Source organism: Osmia lignaria, chromosome 16 (genome assembly GCF_051020975.1).
Source record: "Osmia lignaria lignaria isolate PbOS001 chromosome 16, iyOsmLign1, whole genome shotgun sequence".
Classification (NCBI taxonomy): domain Eukaryota; kingdom Metazoa; phylum Arthropoda; class Insecta; order Hymenoptera; family Megachilidae; genus Osmia; species Osmia lignaria.
In genome coordinates, this window is record NC_135047.1 from 6,063,336 (window position 1) to 6,088,593 (window position 25,258).

General features: G+C 41.5%; 1 protein-coding gene across 7 annotated transcripts in view; it reads right to left on the reverse strand.

Moving 5' to 3' along the window:
* The window catches only part of PlexA (plexin A), a 241,956-nt gene that overhangs the window by 166,138 nt on the left and 50,560 nt on the right, over positions 1 to 25,258 (reverse strand). For 6 of the 7 annotated variants that reach the window (XM_034316396.2, XM_076692909.1, XM_034316397.2 and 3 more), the window contains one exon: positions 6,198 to 7,474. In XM_034316396.2, the coding sequence (XP_034172287.1) occupies positions 6,198 to 7,367 (1,170 nt within the window). In that variant the 5' untranslated portion in view covers positions 7,368 to 7,474. Of the gene's footprint in view, positions 1 to 6,197; positions 7,475 to 25,258 lie in introns of those variants that run through there. The other variant, XM_034316401.2, reaches the window with a different exon arrangement.

The window sequence follows — 25,258 nt, forward strand, 5'->3', positions numbered from 1 at the left end:
AATAAGAAAAATATTTTTCAGAAGCTTCCCAAGTAAAATGATTGATAGATTGCTCAGTGAACTACGATTTATAGCGGCTAGGTGACTTGCAACGCTCTCGAAACGATGAGTTTAATTTTCAATGAGCACAGATATAAAGCTGATTGAACATCGATATCCATCGTCGACATCGTTTGTTCGCCTCCATTTCATTTTTTATTTCTTTGATAAATTGGAATTGAATTATATACATCTCTTGAAAAACCATGCCGAATCTAATGGTAGGAGGCAGCTGAAGAAAATATTAGTACAAGTTTTTAGAAGAAGCTATTTTAAATCAAAAATGATTAATAGCCAAGATATTTAACTTCTTCGGAAAAATATTTATTGAACAGGTTTGCATTGAAAGGGTTAATCTGTCGAGTATATTCAACCCTCTTCATTTGTACGCTCTCTCAAAAACGATACAATAATCCAAAATAAAAGTAGAATTATTTTCTAAAAAATCCGAACCTCTTTCTTGCGGATCGAAACATTTTAATTGCAACTCTCTCGGCAGTCGAAGCGAGGGCCATCCAATTTGCACGAATAGGATTTTCCTGGGACGTGACGCAGCCCCATATCCCTTTTCTCCTATTCACGGATCTTCAACCACCCCATCCCACTGTTTCCCTTCCTTCCCGTGGTGGACAACCCCGTTTCGGCCGCTTCCGTGATTCTTTTGTCACGAAAAAATTGAATTCCAGCTACCCTTCGCGCGTACACCTCCACCCTGGCTACAGCCCGCGTGTCCACCATTTTCTTTTAACCACCCCCTACCCTCGATTCTCCACTGGACGCTCAGTTTTTTCGGGTTAGCTACAGCTCCATTGTCTGGGCTGCAGCTTTTGCACATGCCAACGGCAGAGGTTACAGGCTCCATCTTTCTACCCCCTCTCTAGCTTTCTACCCTCTTTTCCGATGGTGTCGGCGCTGATAACCAGGCTCAAAGAACGGAAAACTACGAATATGTCGATAGAAAGAATAGAAACCTTGCGACTCGTGATCAATGCACGGTACGATGCGTTCGTGCAAGCGTATAAAAATGCAATATCGTTTCCATCCCCCTATACGCGAATCGGTGCTTGAAACCACCCCTCTAACCGGACACCGAGTGCACTCGTCTTCCTTTGCGATAGTTATTTGCGGAATAATGTTTGTGCTTTTGTTACAGATACATGCTGGCACTGGTCGAGTGCTCGTGGACGAGGCTGAGAGCTTTGTTTTATTATTGGGTATACGTTCGAGGTGAATCGATAACCTCGATTTTTATTGCTTTCAAGACTATTCGTGGACCTCGTAATATACTCTTGAGATACGATTATCGTGATCCCTGAGAAATAATTGATATTGGTCTGGCTTGTTTTTCACCCTGAATATTCATTGATCGAACTGGAAGATTTGTAGATCCATTAGGAGATTACCCTTTCCAAATTTGTATCATTTATTTTTTCTGTACTATTTTTAGAAGAAAATATGTTCTTTTAACACCTTGAATTGAAATTGAATTGGTACCCAGGGTGACAAGAAAAAAATTATCAATCTTTTCTCACTATTCTGTATTCCCTTTGTTCCATCCACAGCAGAGACTTTTTACTTCTCTTCGTAATTTCAATATCACCGTGTTTCCCACCTTTTCAACGGCTACCCACACTCGATTTCTTGGAAGCTGAACGTGTTCCCGGAACAGAAGGCAGCAGCATGATTTACGAGCGGTAAATCGAGAGTAGCACTATGTTACACGCGTGTAACTCAGCCATAATCTACTGCTCCTATTCGAATCTCGAATCAGTCACGCATATTAACGAACTCGTCGCTTCGTTATCGGTCAGCATCGCGTACGCGGAAGAAACGCAACGTAATGATAATTAATGAAAGAAAAATCATCATCTGTGAAGAGTTTCTTAACGACACACGATTGTTTCCCGCGTACTCTCAAGGTAACGTCCACCGAGGATCCTTCACGCTTCAGGTACCAGAAGAACGCGTCTCGTTCTATTTAACAAATCAACGAGTTCAGGTAAAACAAGAGCAAAGATGTTGCCGAAGCAACTTTCTCCTGATCGGATTCACTCGCACGATCTGGGTCGTTGTTCCGCGAGAAATGCACTAAATGAAAAGACGATTCACTTTCGACGGTACCAAGTGGAAAATCATATTATTATTTTACTAATAAAAATTACAGTAATTTTGTAAGGTACCAAGAGGAAAATTTAGAAAATTAGGATTTTCGAAAGTGAATTGGTAATTTGAATTATTATAATTATAGCGGATACGAATATTTATGCGACTCATTATTAAAACACAAAAGTAATATAAAATTTAGAATTCTGAATTTTAATTAATTATTTTAATATCTTTGAATTATTACGAAAGAACCTTTCCATCGAATGGCACCACAAAACCCACATGGGCGCTCTTAATTGGAGCTAATTGACAGACCACCTTTTTCAGCTCGGTTGATGGTCCTTTTTATAGCTGACCGAAGATCAATGAGGTGCGGTGAAGGAAAAAACAACTGTTCCTACCAGGCTGGATCCCACCTAATCCAGCGAACTCGTGGAAAATACCTCCCGCGATCGTGAGTATCCTTGATCACTTAATCACCGTTCGATCGGTGTTCCTCGAAGGATACGTTCGAGGAGAATTTGTACCCCGAGACGTTCTAATGCGATCCGGAAGGGTAGCTCTTAGGATTTCTTGGCTTCGGATGGGCATTATCGAACCAGAAACTTGTTATCTTAATGAGCCTTAATTTGTTATCTTTAATAGAAGCTGACCGTGTAACCAGGAAAGATAATTCCTTATTTCCTTATCATAGCATTAATAAAGTTAAATTTTACTCCAAAATAAAAAAATAATATAATTCTGTAAAGGACTAACAATGCCGAATTTCAATAAATGTCAAGTGTCAAATTCAACACGTTCTCGAATAAAAAGGAAATTGTCAAAGGATCCAATGTACACATTCGACCCATCCAGCAGTGAAAGAAAAAGAATTCCTCCGTAACGGAGGAACGTGTTTCACAGGACACGTGTAACGAAGCTTGACAAAACGAAAGAGAAGGAATATTTAAAAGAAGAAAAGGTAGAAACAAATGCAGAGGCGCGATCCGGAACGAACGAAACTAAAGGTAAGAGGAATAAAAGGGGGAATACTGTGTCCCACGGCAGCCACGTCGGCCGGACCAAACAAACAATCTTTATCTCTTTTATGCCGCTCCTTATCTACACGGCCAAGCTGTGGAGACTCTTCTCCACAGTTTTCCCGTGGCAGCTTTCTGTGCCTTTTTCTCGCCCTACGTACGTGAAGAGGTCCTTTGTGTTCGCCGCATACTTTCTCACCGTGTTCGACCAGAGGGGAGAAAAACGAAGTAGAAGAAGAAGGTTAAAGAAATAAGAGGTTGCTGAAGCAACCGACGAAATCTCGAGCGGGAGGGAGAAAGAGAGAGAAAAAAAAATGAGAGGGCGCGAAAAGGAAAGGTAGAAATGAGAGGATCCCCGGGTCCAACGAGGCTGAGCCCGTCTAGCCTGGAAAAATTTGAATAAATCTCGGTCGGAGTGCGCGCCACCGTTCTGAATATCATTTCGACGCTTTCCACAAACTATCCGCCTCTTTTCTCTTGCCCTCCAGACGAAAATGCCGGAGGACTCGATTACACTTCGCCAACCTGTGAGCCACCCCTAACACATAGAACGTCGTTCACGGTAATAAAGCTAGGAAACGCTTTATTATGAGTCATTCGTGGGAACCTTTGACATTACGCCTTCTGACGTTCACGTTACACGTGCGTGTGTCTCGCACGGACTGTTTCTGGAAAAACGCGATCGATCCACTTGGTCGACTTATTCGAATCATTCTCCTCTTTTTTTTTTTTGCTAACGCAAGAAAGCCACCGGACGTGATAGCGCAAATAAATTCTGTTCTAATTTGTTTCGCGGTTAAAAACGATTGAATGGAATGACTGTGAGTAATGGAGTGTATGATGCAATAATAGTACGCCTGAACGTGAAACAAGTACGGTGGAATAAAAAATTGTTCCAGATTTGACAGTGTGTAATATTGCGGAGATTGAAGAGAGAGTTGACTGGAGTATAATGATATTGGTGTTTAGCACTTTTACTGCAGTCATCTTTGCTCCATATTTCTATACGAAATTATCTAACTTGATATCCAAAGGTGAATTAAATATTTTTTTTAGATACACTAGGGTAATTTCGGTGGTATTTGAAGTGTTCTTTTTTTAATTATTCCATTGAATTGCATTCATAGCGTCAGTCAGCTGTGACCACCGCAGCAACGTGTTAAACCCGGTCATGCTTGTGTAATTCTCAGTTATTTGAGACCACCTACGTCGAGGAGAATTGATGCTTGGTGAAAAACTGAAAAGAAATTCACGCTATATGTTGCTCAATGAATTATAGCGGAGTTTGGAAAGGATTGGAACAAGTATAGTTTTAACCCTCAGGTGACTGGATCATTCTGAATCATTCACTCAATATGAAAACAGGAGGAAATAGAGATCACTTTTAAATAAATTTTTTGGGGTTCCTTATGAATATTCTGAAATCACAAAAAAAGCCCGAAGGTAGCCGAAATCGCGAGTCAGCGTTTGGATAGAAAATCTGAAAATTCCTGTCGACGATAGCGATTCAAACGACCGAGAAACGAACCATGAAGCTTTTTCCAGAAGGCGTAGGCGAAGATCTATCCTAGATTAACCGGGGATCGCGCGTGTGAAAGGAACACGTGACGCTTTGTGCACGATCTTCGCCTTTCTCCCTATATCATCAGCGAGATTTTCGATACCACCACCGGAGTACCACCTGTTACGTAAATACAAGCACCTAGTGGAGCCTCTTCACCGAGATGCAGCCAATTGATTTACGTCGTAATGGGCTACGAGGACGAATGGTGGCCTTCTCCAAAGAGGCTTTCCTCTACCTGGCAACCATTCAGCAAATCAACCACCACGACTTCAAGCGTTGTTCGAGCACGTGCACTGAATTACCAACGCATAATTCGATTCGTTCGCGTGATACCTTGCTCGAAATTATTCCACGAACGGGACTATACTTCCTCGAACACTTTCCTTCGATGAAACTTTCAATGGGTATCTAAGAAAAATTCTCACCTCTTATCTTGGACGGATTTCGATACGAAGGCTGGATGCTCATTTATGGAGACATTACTTCATGTGATTAATAAGTTGATGCATCATTGATGAGTGTACAGTGATTCATTAATTTGTACACGTGGCTATGATAACTGTGATCGTTGCACCGTCTTTGTTTCGTAAGGAAGAGAATCGTGAATTGAATAAATAATTCGATTTTTCTATCTAAGATAAATTAGATTAAGAATATTTAGAAAAAATAGAAAAATTCCTAAACACGTTAAACGTGTTCGATAGCGAAACAAGAATAGTACGAATGGCAAAGAAGGTACAAGTTCCAAGTAGCAATGCCACGAAAGTTGGCTTTATATCCGAGCCTATGTAAATGAGAAACGATCATTCAGTCGCGTTTGTAACGTCGTAGCACGAACCGATCGTGGGTGCACGTGTAAAATCGAGCAAGAAAGCACGCGCCCTGTTCTCGTGTTTCTTTCCAAGGGGGTTCTTTAAGCCCCCATGCGGTGCTGTCACGCGATAAGAAACTCGATGGCGGTTTACCGATTACCCGAGGCTAGCAAAGCAAACGCACGCTCCTCCTGACTGAATGCAAATCGACACCGATGGACGAAAACACAGAGTCTCTCTGTTATCGTACACCTTCAACAACGTTCCCGTAAAGAGGAAAATCCATTTGCGACTGGTGCGCTCGCGATTCATACGCTATTTCAACCGCGACGACTTTGATCGACCTCCTCGACGACGCTCCACGATTCCGCTTTTATTATCGAATTCAACCATTCGCTGTTTCCATTAACTCCCACTTTGTAGCGACAAATCAAACTACTCCCTCGATGAATCGCGATTTATCGAGGATATTTCATTCGGGGAATAGAGAAATCGGTAACGATTGGAAATTTATAAAGTACGCAAGATACGACAAGAACAGACATCCACCGTTTGCCCTAATTTAATCTAAGGCCTTCGGATGGATCTTCTCTTACATTCCTTTAAACATAAAAGTATTACGCATGCAATGAAATTGAAATGAATAAAATGGCTCACCGTTAAGATGCACTTATGACTGGGAGAGACGTACTCCAATCCTCTATGTCCCTCGCCGCTGAAGCACTTCTGTATGTTGGTCATGAACTTTCTCCTGATAGCCTTCAACGAGTAGACACACAGCGCGGAATGTTCCTTGGGCGAGTCGCTGTTGGTTCCGTTGCTCTCGGCGAACACTGCGAACAGCACATCGTCCTGTGCGGTGATCCCCAAATCACCGGCCAGTACCGATCCAGCTTTACCCACGTACGCGGCCTGTACGAGGTTGTAATATATGCCGTCGTTGGTGCAGTTGATCGGTATCTCGGTGTACGAGTAGTAATGCTCGTCGTCGTGGCATACCCGCACCAGCTTCGATATGTATATCGCTGTCTCGGTGTTCTTCATCTGGGTGGTCATGAAGTAGCTGAAACCGCCGCTGCTGAATCCGTACACGTAATTGATGGGATATCTCTCGCGGGCCAACGAGTTTATGTACATCCTGGTGCCGGTGGTGACAGCGGCTTCCGCGATGTTCAGCATCCTGTCCTTGTCGAGGGAACGGGAACTGACCGCGGGTACCTCGGATCGGTACGGCGAGTTCCCTGTAAAAGTCACGCCCACGTACATTACCTGGGAGACGGGGGGATTCGGTGGTCCGGGTGCTATGAAGGCGACCGTCGACGCGGTCGCGTTGTTCGCCACCACCGCCTCCTTCACTTCTTGCACCACGTCCGAGATGTTTTGAAGATTCCTGACCGTGCAGGTGCCCTGCGACAGGCTACCGCACGATATCAACCTGGTGGTCGTGTAGTCTATCACCAACGCCTTGTTCACGTTGTCCACCAGCCTCGTTGGCATCTCCCGGGGACAATCTATCATCGAGCATGCCGTGGAATCACCCTTAGGACCGGTCACTTCTTTCACCACCAACGATAGGTCCGGCGATAACTGATACAGCCGGTTCACCGCACCCACGTACACCCGGCCTGTGTTCTTGTCCACGACTAAATGGTTCATACGCTTCACCTCCGGATCGTGAAACCTTTGTACTATGTCGGCCGGCGTGGAGCGGACCGGCAAACGGGGAGACAACAGCACCAGGATCAACAGGAGCAGACGAAGCTGCTGTTGATGCGACAGCATCCATCCCATCCTCGTCGACGCCTCAGTCACCGGGAAGACTAGCATCTTACTATTCTACTGGCTAACGCTACGGGACACAACCTGTCGCCGCTTCCTTCTTCGTTGCGCCCGGGGATCCTCGCGGAGGCCTCTTCCTCGAGCCTCGTCCAGACCTGAAATCAAAGCCAAACACAAACATCAATATAATGTATTTTATAATGAAGATTCTTTAAATTGTTCATAGTTTATAATTCTAATTATTACCAGTTGAACAGGTGCACGAATTGTTCGAGGGTATGAAGACGTCTACCAGAAAGAGCGGTGTTAAATCAAGGGGTCTAGTATTTTCGCGAAGGTAGTCGATGTTTAGCGTGACTACACGGCCGTTTTACATTAATTGCGAGTTAGCACTCGACCAACGACACTCGAGACACGAACAACCTTCTACCGCGGAATAATTGCTCCGATTATCTCTTCAAACTCGAGGGGATTCGACCGATTGCACGCGAAGACAGAATGTCGTTGAATTCGAAATCGTATAATTATTCAAGATAATTTTATCAACTATTTCTTCTACCTTTCTTGTTTCGTTTCTTAATGAAAAAGAAACTTGGATTAGCAAGGTGTCGAAACGTTTAAAGAGGATACAAGCTTACCCCCTGTCCGAGGGGACATTATCCGTGATAATTACTTGAACGCGATCGAAAAGGTTTTAAAGTTCACGTGGGACTTCCTAAAAGTCAGTGAACGGGAAGGAAAAGTGCGCAAGGGAGAAGACGAGGGCAGCACGAAGCGGACAGAGGACAAGAACGTAGGGGAGGTCTCTGACAATTTATCGACTAGGGAAACCAGGTGCCTTTGACTCGAACCCCAACGCATGCTCCTCTTAACGAAATGAAACGCCTGACTTTACGCAGGACGTGAGAAAAAAAATATCTGAAAGAGAGAAGAAAGGCCCGACATCTTTCTGCTTGCTACATCGAGGGTAACGTTCAATCGTAACAAAAACTTTTCGTATTTTCTCAATACCCATCTTCGAACCCTGTCGACTCCCTTCCACTCGTCAATTCCAATTTATGGTACAATTACGAGGAAAAAGGGAAGGTCTGACTTTGAATCTTTCCCCGGAATACTGGTTTTATTATTACCAATGTTATGTATTCTAATTTGGAAAAATAAAAGATTTAAAAATTACTTATCACTCTTCGAGTACTCTCAGAATATATGGAAAATGATAAAAAGAATTTTGAAACTCTGAAATGAAGTTTAGCCTTAGAATACGTGACTTATCATTTTTTGGTTCCGAGAATGACAAAGATAAATGCTATTCTTTATCTTCGACTATGATTTCAATGGAAATTCTTCATGCATTTCCATAAATTCTCAGAGCTACGATAAAAATTGATTTCCTACATAAATGCTTTTATAGAAGATTCACGAATAAATGCGTCATTGATTGACGAATGACGAATTATGATTAACCCAGTTTTGCAAACCGGATATCACATTCCTTACGAAGAACGATAAGTGGATTCGACGTTCGACGAATATAATATCGACTAATACATATGGAATGATGGATGATTGATAGGTGTCATCGTTACTATCGACAGAATTTAAGAAGCAGTCGGTTCGTGTTGAAAATATTAATTAAATATTTATGCAGCCATTTTCAACAAACTTTAAACTTCCAGTTACCTTCTCAATTATTAATTTGAATTTCAATATCTTTCAATTAGAAAAAGGTATCAAATTAATGTTACACCTAATATCATAATCAAACTTCCTATTTTCAAAATCAGCCTATTATAATAAATAGTATAATTTTGCGTTTAGTAGTTCAAGTTTATCGTACAAATGTCTCTAGAAATGCCATGTTTAGCCGGATTCTCTGCAGCTGAAGGCAGCGGAACAGCCTTGGTATACGAAGAAACACGCAACGATCGGGAAGAAACGTGGAAAGAGGATCGCGGCGAGTAGACAAGCAGATAAGTATCGAGATATCCGTAGGAACGCGTGATTTCACGTAGAAGGAAAAGCACGTCGCGGCAGGTATGCGTGCAGGTAAGATAGAGGGAACAAGAGGTGTGCACGCGCGTACTAAAGATCAAAAGGAAAGATGGTTCGCGTAGTATGGCCGCCGGTTGCTATCTGATGAACGTTCGCGTGCCTTTCTTCGTGGATTCCCATTGTCCCGCGGTGGCGACTCACGCACCTCTATGTAGGTTAAAACCGTAATTAACCAGCGTCTTAATTGCCGACAGTTTACACCAGGGTATTACCGATCTAACCGAGACGTCGTGACAGAAGGACTCTTACCCCCAACCCAGGCATCTCCACCGCCTGGGAAAATCAAACAACCGTGAAACGACGCTTTAATTAGCGTGTTTACCGGCGAACCGACCAAACACCGGACAGAAAAGTTTCTCGGATTAATCTTAGAAACTCGGCAAACCGCAGACACCGCGGAAGAGGAAGATGGAGGGGCTTTCATAGATGATACGCTTCATTCGAAGGAGGAGAAACTTTTATAGGATCAGACCGAAATAAAAGGGAAAATTTTAAGTATCTTTAATTTGGGAAGCGTGAAGAATTTAAATAGAGTATAAAATTAAATTTCAAAAAAGATACGTGTAATTTACAAAAAATAATTTCCTATTTTCAAACTTTGTAAATCTATGATATCTATTTTTTTTATAATAAATGGTTCTTTCTATTACTAATGAATCTCTTTTTTATTATTATTACCATTCTCGAATGACCAATAATTCACAAAAACCTCGTCCATCTTTCACAAACGAGAAAAGTTTTCCTAATTAATCCGGTGTCTCTATCCGGCAACAAGAGAACGAAAAAGGACAAGAGAGAAGTTTCGAATCGACACGCAGACGATACGGTCGATTCGTACATCAAGTAATTTCTGCATCGTGTGCACCGAAAGCCTGCGGGCAGAAATGGCCGCGCGTTAATTTTAATTACAAAGTGCGCGCTTTAATATGCACATTTATTTTAATGGAAAACCGGCGGGGCTTCCGTGCGATGCACTCGATAGCACATCCTACCATCTCCCCCTCGCTGGCCATATTTCATCATTTCCAGGGAAACACGGAGCTTTTACTTTTATTTACTTCGCTTGTTTTACATTCGCTTTATCCAGCCTTTTGTCAGCGCACAAAACGCTAAGCCCCGGAAATATCGGTGACCCAGTGCACCTACAATCGAACGATAGATGATAAGAAACTCCTTGTATTGTTAAAGTTTCGCATTGTTGAATGGAATATGAAGTCGATCAGCGTATTGCAAAGTATTTGAAAATTCCAATAAATTCCATGTTTATGACGGATCGACCTCCTTTTAAAGATACCAGATTTTGTTCGAAATTTTTGTTGCAAATGCACATTATTATTGATATTCCTTTTTAATATTTGGGAAGTCATCGATGATCGATATTGTGGACTTGGTACAATTAAAAAACTTAAATAGCAAATACCAAGGAAATCTCAAATGTTATTTTTCTTAGCTACTGGATTTGGTAATTAACCATACACTGCTATTATTAAGCCAAATAAAAAAGAAAAATTGAAATACTAATATTTTAAATATAACCATCTTCTAACCTTCGACCTCTATTTACCTAAATGGAACAAAGAAAAACGATCAGGAGGGTGTCGTAAGAACTCGAAAAGGGATCCCGAAAACTGCGAATCGATTTAAAGAAACGGCACTTCCGGAAGATTGGAAGGGACGGAATTTAAATAGTTCGACGATCGGTTAAATTACGAAACATTCTGGACTTTGTGTACGTAAGGGAAGAGGCCCGTTACAAACGCACGAACGTACCTTAAGGGGTAGGTAACTACCTTTTTAAGCAGCAGTTCCCGTAACGAATGCGATCGTTTGGTTAAAGCTGGGACGTGCCTACGTACTTTCAAACACAAACAGGAAAAAGAGCAAACCGAAGAGGAAGAAACGTGGGCGGATAACGGGAAGGAACCAAAAGAGGATGCACTGAGAAAGCTGCGATTCTTGCCTTTTTTTTCGTGATTATATGGAACTCTACGCTTTGAGCAAATTAAGAAATCCGAGAGGATGAAAGTAGAAGTGTAATTGTAATTGGAACGAGCAAACGGTTAAATGAAACTTAATATTTCATTTTGAAAATGTAGAAATTTATGGAAAAGCAAATAAAATTATTTTTATATCGTGGAGTACATGGAGAACATTTTTATTTTCCCTCCATTCTATGTTCTTCAGAAATTTAATTAATTTTCATAGAAGTGAATGAAATTTCATTTTATAAATACCTATGAAAATAAATTTCATATCTTTTATATTTTCCAAGAAAATCACCCTTAAAATTGCTTATCATTTTAAGGCCTTCAAAGTAGCCACACCCTTTGAGATAAAAGAATACACAAACAGGGAAGGAATACATAATTATTTATAGTCTGAAAAGAAACTTAAAGCCGCTCTGCAGAATCAAACAAGCGGACGAGAAACATTAACAAAGCCGTGAAACAGATGTGCAGAAGAACGTTATGACGTGGACAGTTAAAAGAGACTTAAAGACGTCAGATATAGGAAGAAGGAAACGTTCTCGAACGTGGGAAACACCTTGAGACAAACTGCCTTCTTAAGAAAAGTTCCTCTAACGAATGCGATCGTTCGCGACTAACTTGGTTCGACCTTAGCTAAGAAAAAAGTACCGAGAAAGAGGATATATAACGCAGGTCATCCGAAAGAAACGATGCACCAGTTCCTTTAAATCTTTCTGCCTGAGTCTCGCGTTGCGAAACTCTGATTCCTCATTAAGTAAATGGCTGAGAACAAAAAAAAAGAGAAGAAGCAGGCGGGAAGAAGTTGCGAAGTAATTTAAAGAGATGTACACAGGGTCTTCGGGTTGCTTTTCCTTCGACCCTGCAGCACGATAAGACGATTAGAAGACGTATAAGTTCTATCGCTGTGAAAGAACTTGCCTCGAATCCTTTGTTGTCTGAACAACTAAACGTCTTTGGATTATCTCCAGATTCAAGTTAAAGATTGCGACAATTTTTCTTGGAATAATTATAAATCTTGTATAATGAGATTTTTCTATAATTGTTTTGCTGGAGAATCTAAGATCGAGGAGAGCTGCAAATCGTTAGATTGAAGAAGGGCCATTTGACCATTAATAAAATAGAAAAATATACAAAGCTTTAAAATCCAGTAATCTCTAAATAATATTAATATTAACCCTTCTTTGGATAAATGATTCCCTAAGGCCATTATTCCATTTTAAGTACCAATCGAATTTGCAATATTTAAAAACTTGATAAGGTGATAGAAAATTACCCAAGTTTTTTCAAATAACTATAAATTAAAATTTTTGAGGTCAGAGAATAAAGAAATAGTGATGTAAGTAAAAGAAAAAATTCCAGCTCACTTAATTAACAAAAACTGATGCATCAAAAGAAATTACGAAGGCGCCGAATTGCGATTGCCGAGGAAAAGTTGAATCAATTTACTCTCGATAAAGGAAGAAAAACGACAGAGGCTGGCCTAACTCCGGGCACAACATTTTCCCGAGTCCAGCGGGCTGTTACTCGAGCCCTAATGGCTCTTTAACGAGTTAAACAATCGTTAAGAGTTTAAACAATCTCGCCGGTTCGGCGTGGACTTTTTAAAACGACCGATTTCCACGGGGTCGTCTCGTAACTCGAAAAGTCTGGGAGTTGGCTTCGGCTCGCCAACACTATGAAACTTTTCTCTCACCCTTCTTCATGGTTTGCTCACCGTTTCAACCGGTGAACTAAAGTCGAAACCAAGTGTCCAGACACGATATTCCATGGAAACGAACCACCTCGTTAGTCACCTTTATCAACGACTAATTTCTCCGCCGCTGTTATTCGAAACAAACGAAACTTTCAGACCGTTGCATGATGTTTACACGTTAAACATGACGGGAAAAATATAGTGGAAACTATTTTAGCTTCCAGTTTTCGACAGTCGAATATCAAGGAGGAAATTTTAGGAAATCGATGATTATTTTGGGGGTTGATTAAACGTATAGCAGAGGGTAGAAATATCTCTGTAATACATATTTAGAATTGGTTTAAAATACTGAAGTTTCAAACATTTCCTTCAGCAATTTAATCACATGAAACTGACATTAACACAGATATCTAAATTCCTGTTTTAAAGTAAAAAAAAATTAACATTCATAATCTTGGAATCTCTGAAACGCCTCCACTTCCTGAGCCAACAGATGCATCGCTTGATGCTCCATTCCACACCATTTAATTTCCTCTAATTAAATTTTTCTATTTTCTACCAAGGAAAGTATACCAACACTCTTTCATAAACTGCAGATTTTCTAATAATTTCTAATTACTCCCCTATTAATATTGCTCCTTACAACAGATACTTGGAACACTTTTCCAGGAAGACAATCTTTCGCCGCACCGAAAATCCCCGAACATCCCAGAGGATCGTGCAACCCTTTCCCTAATCCTTGCGCTAAAAAAGCGTCGATCCATCGGACCTACCGCAAAACCGCATTACCGTGCTGGTACACGAGGGAGGACGTCGATCAGCGTGCCCGCAATGGACACGAGGATGGAAAGAAAGAAGGGCAAACGAGACAGCATCGATAGCAATGAGAAATAGCAGAGCAATGGGGTCCGTCGTCCTAGTGGCGTCGTTCGTGGCGATGTTCGCCGATTTTTCCGGTCACGATGAGGCCCCTCTTCTAAAGGCGTGCACAGAGACAGAGAAATCTTGGTCTGAACGAGAGTGAACGGAGTAAAGGAGAGACCTAGAGGAGTCGTCGTGCCGCTCGGCAAAGGCCATTTACCGGTGACAGAGACAAATAGAACCGGGTATGTTCTAGGGGGGGTCTTGTAACGGAGAAAGAAAGACGGACATCTGTGGCTAACTAACCAGAAGCGGAGAGGACAAGAATGAGCTTAGCGAGGGTGCGACGAGGATCGAGAAAAAGGGCTTAGAGTAAGAAGACGAAGAAGGAGATAGCTAGTCGGTACGAGCGGTGTAACACGATGAATTCCGTCACGGCTTGGCCCCCGTGGCAGTGCCGTGACTGGCCTCGCGGGTACCCTTTCCCTTCAGCATTTCTTTTTTTTTTCATATCCTCCACCCTCTCACTCGCGCCAAGTTGAATAATTCCGAGGCAATTAACGCGTTCGCCATGCCCTTGAGTCGCCAACGAAACGGCATTGGTAGCAAAAACACTGAGAGAGAGAGAGATAGTGTCGGAGGGAACGCGTAGAGAAAACGAGGAGAAAGATAAGGCGGATCTGTCGAGCACGTACTTCGGACGAGCTTCTTCCTTAACCTGAATACGGAAGAAGTTGTGGATGACCCCACGACGGAAATGCTGCGTGTCGTTGCACCGTCAGTTTTAGGCGGGTCTTTTATTAAAAATCACGAACAGAGGAAAACAATTAGGAAGAAGATACACTACTGTTATTTCTAAAATAATTGAGTACTAATAGTAATAGTAAAATCATTATCAACTTCTTAAAATTACTCCAACTCCCCTCGAGCTGAATAATCTTAGAACCCTCGTTCCGTAATAATAAACGAACAGGTGAGAGGCATCCGGCAAGAAAGGATCCCGTTCATTAAAAATTCTCGGCCGGTCAAATAAAACGGAAGTCGAACAAGGTAGGTAGCAGAAAGGGGTGCAGGGAAAACTGCATTAGACATAGGGTACACCCTAACGCAGGGAGGTTGGATGGACCGACGTTTCATGAAACATAAACACTGTTATATCCATTCGCTGGAAATCCCGTGCGGCTCGTTTTCGCTGTCTCATTTTCTATACTCCATTACCGTTGTCGTTAAACCGCCTCCTCCGCGTATCGTGAATCCACCCCCCTAGTTCGGCGAGCTATACACACGTTTCCACGCACAGGCCGAGCGTTTTATCACGATTAAGAGTTGCCCGGTTCAAAGGGCAAAAACCGATTTCAGAGGAAATTCACGCGCCTCCCTATCGGCTCGTTGCTAGCAGATGTTCTAAGAGGGTTGGAAACGGGGCCGTAGAAGCTGGAAACTCGAAAACAGAAACAGCCAACGCAGGGTGCATCGACAGGGGACTGCTGTCCGACCAGACTTATAGTTTAAGGGTGGAAACGTAGGAAGGAGGCGGAAAAGGGACACGCGACGGGAAGGGAATATAGTCGGTTAGATTGGGGACTCGTGGCGAGTAACAGGGAAAAGAGAGGTGGCCAAGGGGTGTGTGTTGCTGTACAAGGCTCCGGGTAAGCTCGATGCCTGTTAAGTTTCCCGTGTATTATATCGTGTGCCGAAGCCCCGAGGGACGTCGAAGCTTTGGGGTTCGCCGAGAGGATCGACCCAGGCCCGCTTCTAGACTACGTTTCTGCTTAAACTCCGTCGAAGGAAAACGGAGGAAGGGGCACGAAACACCCTTCCCAGTTTTGGCCGTGGGGGGTTTGGACAGAAAAGCGGGGACCCGAGACAGGCGACGAAACCCGATGGATCGCTGAAAATGCACGACCCACAAACACGTCGCTCGAACAAAGGACATTGTCGGCTCGAAATAATTGCGCTACTGTCGGTAATAATGCGGCCAGATGCCTGCGTGCGAAACCATTTTACGTTTTCAGACGAGCTTTCATCTTTGACAGCAATTGCAATATATTGAAGCGACTGTACTTCGAGACCTTATAATAGCAGCTATTATAGAGAAATAAAATGTGTAACCATCAAAGTGTTAATCTTAATTTTCTACAACAGCTGCAGTAATATTTCAAATGCATCAAGGGATAAATAATTAAAGAATAAAATAAATTTTCATTTTCTTGCACCCTTATGAATCTCCATTGAAACTGATACGTAACACTTATGGGTTCTTTATGGACGTTACATTTCAATGTAACACCCGGGGATAAAAGTGGAAGAAAAGTGGAACGCTTGTAAAATGCTCATAATATTCGATGAGACGAAGCCCGTTAAAAATGCATCAATCATCGTTAACAGGACATCGAGAGCAGCAAAAGGAGCAACAGACTGCCCGATTGCATTTAGGATGCACTAGCTCAGCGATGGAGTGACAGTATGTGATGAATCGGTGGTTCCCTCAAAATGATACCGAACGGCGTAAAGTAGCTAAGAAAATGGGTCATCTGGATAAGTCTATTTATGAAACATTCGAGGAAAAAGTTTCTTTAAGAAATGAGCCGAAAGAAGAAGATCCAGAATAGTTGAATATGGTTATCGATTGACTGACACGATTTAATGACTTTTAATTTTAATTTACTTGACAATTAACAAATCATCAAGAATATAATATAAAAAAAAATATTTTCGATGACATTAATATTCTATTATCATTGAAAGGAAGTAAGTAGAAGGTGAGTAATTGCTGAGTAATTGCAATTACCTACGGTGTGTTTGATAGTACTGAGGTACGTATAGTCATTTTCTCTGCAGCAATCAACGAACTAAAATGAAAGAATTAACTTCACAGGGACAATATTTTATTCAAGAGAATAAAGAATGGTAGTTAGAGGCACTGACTAGCAAAAATTTCGATGCAAGATTACAAGCGGGCTATTGAATTTAACGTCAAGGGAACGTGCTTTCGTGCCCGACGTTGATTTTGATCTTTTAAAAATAACTTGAAAAATCTACCGCGATCAATTATTCCGCTAAGGAACGTTCCCATTTTTCCGGCAACTATTTAGCACGTTTCACGAGACTTTTAAATCACTGGAAGGCTTTGCCTCGAGTGCTGTTCCAGCGAGTTAAGGCCTTTCCATCCACCTAATCCAGTTTTGATTATAAATCACTTACAGCCGTCGTTCTGACGGCGAAACGAAGTTTTCGAAGGCTCCGACACTGCAACAGCCCGTAATTGAGGGATTTATATAGAATAGAAAAAAAAAATAATAATAACGACGTGCAACTAGACAGGCGGTACACCATTTTTTCCCTTGTATTTTCCACCACGTTGGTAGAGCCCGGAAAAAGTTGCGTGTCACTGCGTTCTGTTGCATTTACGCGGCTGTTACGATAAATCTGCCACGCAATCCTTTCGCGTCCAGACTCGGACGATTATCATCTCATTTGTGTTAATCGCACGATGACATCTGAACACGGTTGAAACTCGACGAGAACTATGATTTTTATCGATCTTGTGTTAAACGAATTTATTAAATCTATCAGAAAGATACTTGTGTTCTTTAGTTTTAAATGAAACATTTAGCCAAGGGATGAAAACAGAAAACCCTCAGAAGAGGGCCTCCTGAATGCATGGCAACGTCAAATAACAACAAGTACATTACGTCAGGTTAGCATGATTCATACGAGATAACGTCGTGCCAAGATAATTACGGTTGTTACGAGCAAACAAAGCGGAGGCGCGCAGCTACGGAACTGCCGTCTCTATCGACCGCCGCGAATACGCTTCGACGATCGACGCCGCCACAATCAACGCTCGATTCAACCACCGAGCCTCCGCCAGCTAACGGCCCCAACATTAGCACCGACAAACTATTCGTGTCTGATCGTTCTTGTAAAAACGACGGAAATTGTGTTTGACGTATCGTTACCGGACACGTATCAGATATAATCGAGAGACTCTTCTTCCCTCGATTCGCATCGAACCAGCCATTCCATGATCCTTAAATAAATTCCCAACGAGGGAGGGGAAAACGTGTATGATTATCTCGATGCGTGTCAGCGTCGCTTAAGCCGAAATCCATGAAATTACACGCTACAACATCGTACGAGACGCGACTACGCCGAGCTGAATCGCGATAACCGCGGCCGATAATACTCTAACACTGTCGAACGTATTTCTTTTTCTTCTTCTTCATCTTCGGGCGGATGCTACGACCGTCCGGAGGCTAAGGGTCAGCCAAAGTCGACGACCAATGTAATTTCGTCCGCTTTTTATTGGGACTTTAAGGCAGTAAGCCACTTAGATTTAATAGCGCGACCGCGTTATACGCTCCGCCGTGCGTTATGGCTAGCCAGCAGCGAGAAGAGGAGAAAAAAACGGGGAAAAGAGCGCGAGATACGTTGAAATACTGGTGTAAAGGGGAATGAAGAAAAGCGGGACTGATACGAACGAATGAATGTCTTTTACTGTTTAACTCTGAAGAACTGGAGTCAACCGTCACAGGCGATTATGGAATGAGAAAATTAGTTATGTGGGTTTTGGTATTTCTGGAGTAAATTGTATATTATATTCTTTATGGGATTAATAACCCTTATCCAGATGGTCTGTGCGAGGTTGATGGACAATTGCAATATGTCAATACTAAACAAATAATTTTGATAAGAGTGATCAATTTTTAAAAATACTCAAACTTTTTTTAGAACCCATCCATCAAGGATTTTGAACTGGCAACATTTCGGTCATTCACCCACCTACTGTATCTATATGAAAACATTTGTAAAACAAAAAATATTCCATCCACTTTTAAAAATAAAATCCAAGCTAACCGATCCAGCATGTACAAATTATTCCCGGTGCACAGATTGAACTCTGGTGTACCAGTTCTACTAGGAAACGGGTACTCGTTTAACCGGTGGGCAAAGGTGGGAATAAAAAGAATGTGACGCGAAAGCGAAGGCGAAGGCGGACGAAGAAGTTGAAAGAAAGGTAAAAGAAGCTAAGGTATGAAGGAGGAAAGGTTTAAAAAAGGAGAAAGAGAGAGAGGAAAGGAGATCGGTTGATGAAGAGAAGAGGCAGTGAACGAAGGGCACGAACGCGTGGAACGGAACGAAATTCCTGGCCGACCGGTGTACCGTGGTATTAACCCAGTTCAACCTGGGCATTATTGATTTCGACGCCGACCAGACGGTGTGAACGAAGTTTCATTCTTAATACTTTTCAAGCGAGCGACGTAAGCGTGCAGTTTGTTGGCAGCGTGCAACCGGCGATCGATTATCGAACAACACGGGGAGCATGTCTGATTCTCTCCACCGCCACCCACCGTCGAATTTATCTCTCTGGTTAGCAACGCCATTTACTTTGTTATTATTTCATCGTTATCCCGATTGTCTGGCTTCCGGTTCAACGACACAGCATCCATTCACATTCCTTTTAGGATTTCTTTTTGCTTTTGCATATCAAATTGTGAATTTTTAATTTGATGACATAAAAGTATCATGGAATGGCACTTATGGTATATCATTTTGAAGCTTAAAATTTAAGAAAAATTGTTGTATAAAGGGTTCATCAAAATTCTTTCTACAAAATGGCTGATCCTTCGTTGGAAGAATCATTTGGATAAATTGTACATTGGTTGATTCAACCAAGCACCAGCCATTTTGTGTTAAGAATATCAACAAAATCTTTATGTAGTTATTTTCACGAAACTTTAAGCTTTAATTTGATGTATCATAAGTGCTATTTCGTGTCACTTTTCTGTCATGAAATTTTATCAGACTCTCCATGTTACAAAATTCGCTATCACCAGGAAAATGGTACTCAGCCCTAACCGGATATCGGTTCACTGTTTCCGCGACACACCGTGAATACTTCGAAACGATTTAATTCTACGAATACCTGGACAATCGGTTGGCCCCTCGAAGAAACGCATTCTTACGAAATCGTTTCGCAGGAATGTGATCCGGGTTCTGGACGGGCGATATTTCAGTCCAGCCATCCAGATCGCAAGGTCGTTCGAGAGTAGCCACGAAAGAGAAGAGGAAGAAAAAGAAGCTTCAAGGTGTACGGAACGGGGGCAAAATGGCAGACCGAGAGACCAGATGAGGAGGTCTGTTTGGTTTCGCCCGATCAACCGGTCCCCGCCTTTCTATATTAATTATCATACTTGGCTATTGCGGTCCGTTTGCGTTAGTCACACGCCTCTGGAATGTACAGATATTGCGTGGTTGACGGAATCTTTTACTTGAAAATTTTAGCAACCCACGCGGACGCCTTAAATTCTTTCCGAGAAAGTGATGCTTAATCTTTACATTGATAATGATTTTTGAAATCAAAAAAAATTAATTTTTTATGGAAATTCAAGGACTTTAACTTGTGAGGCAAACCTATTATTAATTTCTTTTTTTTAAATTTACATGCTTGCTATTTCAATGTTTGCATAAGGCTAAATTAATTACACAGCTCAATTTTTCATCTCCAAACGTATGAATCGTATCTAAATTTATAACTGACGTGGGCAGCTTTCAACACTCCAAAACTTAAAGGAGTATCTTGATGACTTTTGAAACATTCCTTAGAATGATACGTCATTTTCAATGGTTACTATTTGCATTCCTTAAAGTTCCTTTCTCAAAGCGATGTCTCAAGCAAACACGCGTTATTAGAGGATCGAGGCTTCAGAATACCTTTCATTAAAGATTACATGCAAATAATGTCTCAAGGTTTTTTTTTCCAAGCACAACTTCGACAAAGTGATCACAGTTGTTCATAATTTTCGCTTAGAATCGCTAACGAAATTACGCTGTAACAACTTTGTATCTTTTATTCCTGGAGTTTCTTCGACGTTAGTAAAAACGAGTCCACGTAAGTGGAGGTTTGACTAACCACAGAGTGGAAGTCGCGCGATATAACACAACTCTCAAGGTAAAGCAAGCCGAGACATCCTCTCACAGTTTTATGCAAAACGTTCTCCAGCAACGCGACTCGTGTTCCAGACGCCCGAGATGCAATCTGTTAACCGGTCTCCACGAACGTAATCGGCCAATATTATTTCCTTAATCGGTTCCCGGTTACCCGTTAATTCTTACTAATGATTCTTTATCGTTATCTTACTATGATTCTCCATCAAGTTGCGTTAAAACGCGATCAGGCAGAAAATGATATGAATAAGTTGGAAATTAGTGATGTTAAGATATATAGTCAATGGGGTGGGCTTGATTCGAAAATTTCAGAATTCCAAGCTTCAAATTCTAGATTACCAAAATTTTAAAATTCTATGATTCTAAAATTCTAAAATTTCAGAATCCCGAAATTTGCAAGGGGCTTAGGCCACCCCAGAAAAAAAGTCCCATGCAACTTGAATAATGATAACAAGTAGAGATGAGAAAGATTGAGAGAATTATCCTCTCCAATTATCGCGCACCCCTATCGGTCGATCAGCCTGGTTTACCCCAATTAAAAAATCGTGTTCACGAGCGAATTAGCGTGACAATAAAGTGTTCGTTCTTTCGCAACGAACGGAAAGAAGCGATATTATCAACACGCTCGTAATACCGGCCCCGGGTTCACGCTAATTACACGACAAATAAAATTCAACACCCCCTTGCTTTCGATTATCTCGCGCGAACGCGTTCGATCGCCTCCCTCGATGCAACTCGAATCGTCGATCACGAGCTCGCCTCGAAAATAAGTCGTTAGCTTGCTCTGCCTGGCGTACAGATTGCTTTCCCTAATCCACCGGATCCTGGCAAAGAAATAACCTCGGAAACCACCGATAAAAAGCCGACTGTGATGGTCCGTGCGCGAGAGGATACGCTCGGTTAGGGGTGGTACAAGAAGCTCCGGTTAAAATTGAAAATTACACCGGCAAACGGCGGTTATGATAATGTGCCGCGTTACTGGCCATGCCACGGACAATTTTCAACAAATTCGACCGAAGACACGCGATCCCAACCACTCGTACGAATTAATGGAACGTTGCTTGCTTGCTTTTAATTCAGACATCAGCTATACATTCCTGATAATTTTTCAGGATAATTTGGCAAATAAAATGATCAAATTTAACTCTTGCACTATACATCACATCCATGATGCATGCAACTTATCAGTATTGTATCAACGTATCAACGACCGAAAAAAATCTCTGATTCTAATTATGAGTTTTAATTATAAAATACTTCAAAGTATATTTTCAAACGTTGCACAGAATTCTTTTTTTTTCAAACGATCGGATCGCTCTGTGCAACTCCCTTAGCAGCACCCTCCGAGTCCCAGACTCCACCCAGCGTCCATTGTTCGTTCACAGGCCAAGAACACTCACCCTAGCGTATAAACAGGTACATAGAAACGCAGCGAAAGCCACCCACCAAGCTATTCCGCATTCCTCGAATCTCCATTTACTAAACAGCCGGTTCGCAAGTCAGCCTCGAGTGTTTCTCAATGCTTCTCACCGTCGACAATAGGTTCGATCGAATGGCAAGGAGTCGAATTCGTGGCTGTTATCGTTTGATAAATACCTGGTATCAATCGCCTCGGCTAATCGTAAGCATCGATTGCGAACACGCGCGACTTTCGTAATCGGCGTTAATTCGAGAACCCGACTTCTTAAGCGGTTACCCCGAGCAAAAGGCAAGGTAAAGTGATTAATCGACGTACACGTATGGAAGTCATAATCGCCGTTTATGTCGCGCCGCTAATAAATCTCTTTTTAAAACGGAGACACCGGCCGCACTTGCTCCAACGAAATCGATTAATCACCGGCCGAACAATCGGCCAACAATGAACGGTGGCATCGTTTATAAACATAAATCGCTCGACGTTTCGTGAACGGCCACCGACCTGGAAGGGTTCTAATAACCGAGGAAATATATTAACACATTGTATGCGCGAGATAGGACAACTTCCTACCGAAGGATTAACCTTTTCGCGAAGATAATGCTTGGTTAGCGAACAATTTGGCATAAATTAAAAATTTTATTTGTAAATGGGATAATGTATAGGAGAGAGGGTGGTATTATGGCTTGGGTAAATCTGAGTATGTCTGGTCCTTCCCAAAATGTAGAATTTTAAGATTCTAAGTATCTAGAGTTTTAAGATTCTCAAATTCCAATATTCAAAAATTCCTAAATTCTAAGATTCTAAGCTTCTCTCCTAAAATCTAGAAAAATGCAATATCTAAATTATGAAACAAATTTTAAAAACTAATACAAAACTGGGATGCCATATTACCACCTTCTCCATAAGCCCTATCTTATCGATTATGGGATAATAAAACTCAGTTCAATCGCAGAAACAAAGGAAACTCGACAGATAAAAGGAAGAAACGGTATCGTCTAGTTTGAAATCAGAACATGCGACGTCAGGTATTTTCGTTCGCTTCCTGCGTCCCACTGGCCTTATATCGGCTTTACAGCGACTTCCGCTTGATCGTTCCCGCGTGACGAGAAACAACGACACGCGATTCTTTCCGTGAATGATCGGGATCGCAATACGAAGCCCATGCAATGTGCTCTAAGCACCAGGAACAATGAACGACTACAAGATCGTTACGTATCATGCGCTGATCGCAATTAAATCAGATCTAACGCGTACCAGAGTAATTGCTCGAGATTTAATTGATTGAGAATCGATTAACCAACGTCTCAACCGTCATAAGAGAAACCTAAAATATTGCATATTAGATCACCAGGTATTTCGTGTTTGACAGAACGAAATCTTTGCTATCTGATTAATTGCTTATTTAAAATAGCTTATCACCTGACAAAGATATATTATTATCTGTGAATTGAATTAATCAAACATCAACCAAATCATTTTATTGCACTTGTAGAAATAAAAGCTGTACGTAAAACTTTTATTGCAATATCAGAAATGTGTCACTTAAATTCCTGTTTCATAAACCGAGGAACAATACTTTGCTAGATAATACTGTCACGTTACAAAACACTAAAACATTAATCTTGTTGCGTAGCGTAATAATCTACACGCCACTTAATCATGTCTAACCAGTGATTTTCAGTGAGTAGAATTTTGTCGGAACCTTTCAAACAAAATCTCTTTATATCGTTTCTCTAACGAGACAACTTGTTTTTTTCTCAGGATCTGTTAAATAGCAAGTTGTCATCAAATGCTTGCCTTCGAGCGGCATTAAGAAACTAATCTGATGATTAGTCATCGCATAGCATTGAACAATTGACGCAGTTAAAATACAGAATGGATGGAAGCTTTTAACGCGATGACAAAACTCCTTTACCTAACGCTCGTAAACGAAACAATTCACAGGGAAGCGTGAAAGAATGACTCGACAAAGATCGCATGGAATCTTACAAGCTATTGTAAATAATTAGTTAATTAAAGTTTGGAAGCGCAAAAAATGTTTACCTAAATGTTTTGGAGAGAGCGTGCGACTTCCAGTGTAATGATAAATGTAAAAATTTTAAATTAGGGATGTGCGGGTATCCGATATTACGTGATAAGAAAAACTCGTATACAGCATGGGTATATCGATCAGTTAACCATCTAACATCTATCCAGGATAATCAGTGAGACTAACACGGTGATGACACCACGAGAGCAACAATTACATGGATCTATAGTCGATGGTAGCGGATGGTTCTAATTACGCGTTCACTAACCACAGAGATTATCACAAATAACTCGGTATCGAGTCCTCGGAAGAATATTTTATTACGTGCCAGGTAACCCGAGCATCAAGGTAATCCGGATGATCTCGTTGCTGCATTTACCGCGAAAAACAGACCAGAGATGTTGATGAGGACTCAGGAAAACTTTGGAGTATCGTAAATAGTGTAATTAAATCTTCACTATCAATTGAAAACTATTCTTCACAAAATAAAGTAAAATAACAACCAAATGTAAAATAGAAATTTTTAGTTCAAATAAATAACCACCTTTACCCAATGTCTCAGAGAAAAAATTAATTATTATTTTTTAACAAGATAATCAGTGTAAAACACACAATGGATAATGATGTGTGTAACCTGGAACTACCACGAATTACCACACTCTGAACATTAACGTGGCTTCTCTTTGACCATCCTGGTTCAATTTTGCAAATGGTAAAAATGTTCTTACTCACGTACCAAAATTGTCTAACGAACGAACGAAGAGAAAATAAGAGTAACAGCAGACACAGAGGAAAAGGACGTTCCGAGTTCCGCGACGAGGGGTAAAAATAAAAAATGATTTTCGCGTCGTTTCTTTGGGCAGAAATTAAATCCTGGGAACAATGTTGTGCGTGCAGTTGCGCCGTAGTCGGCGCGGAAAATTATTTTTTTCAGACGTCCGTCGGATT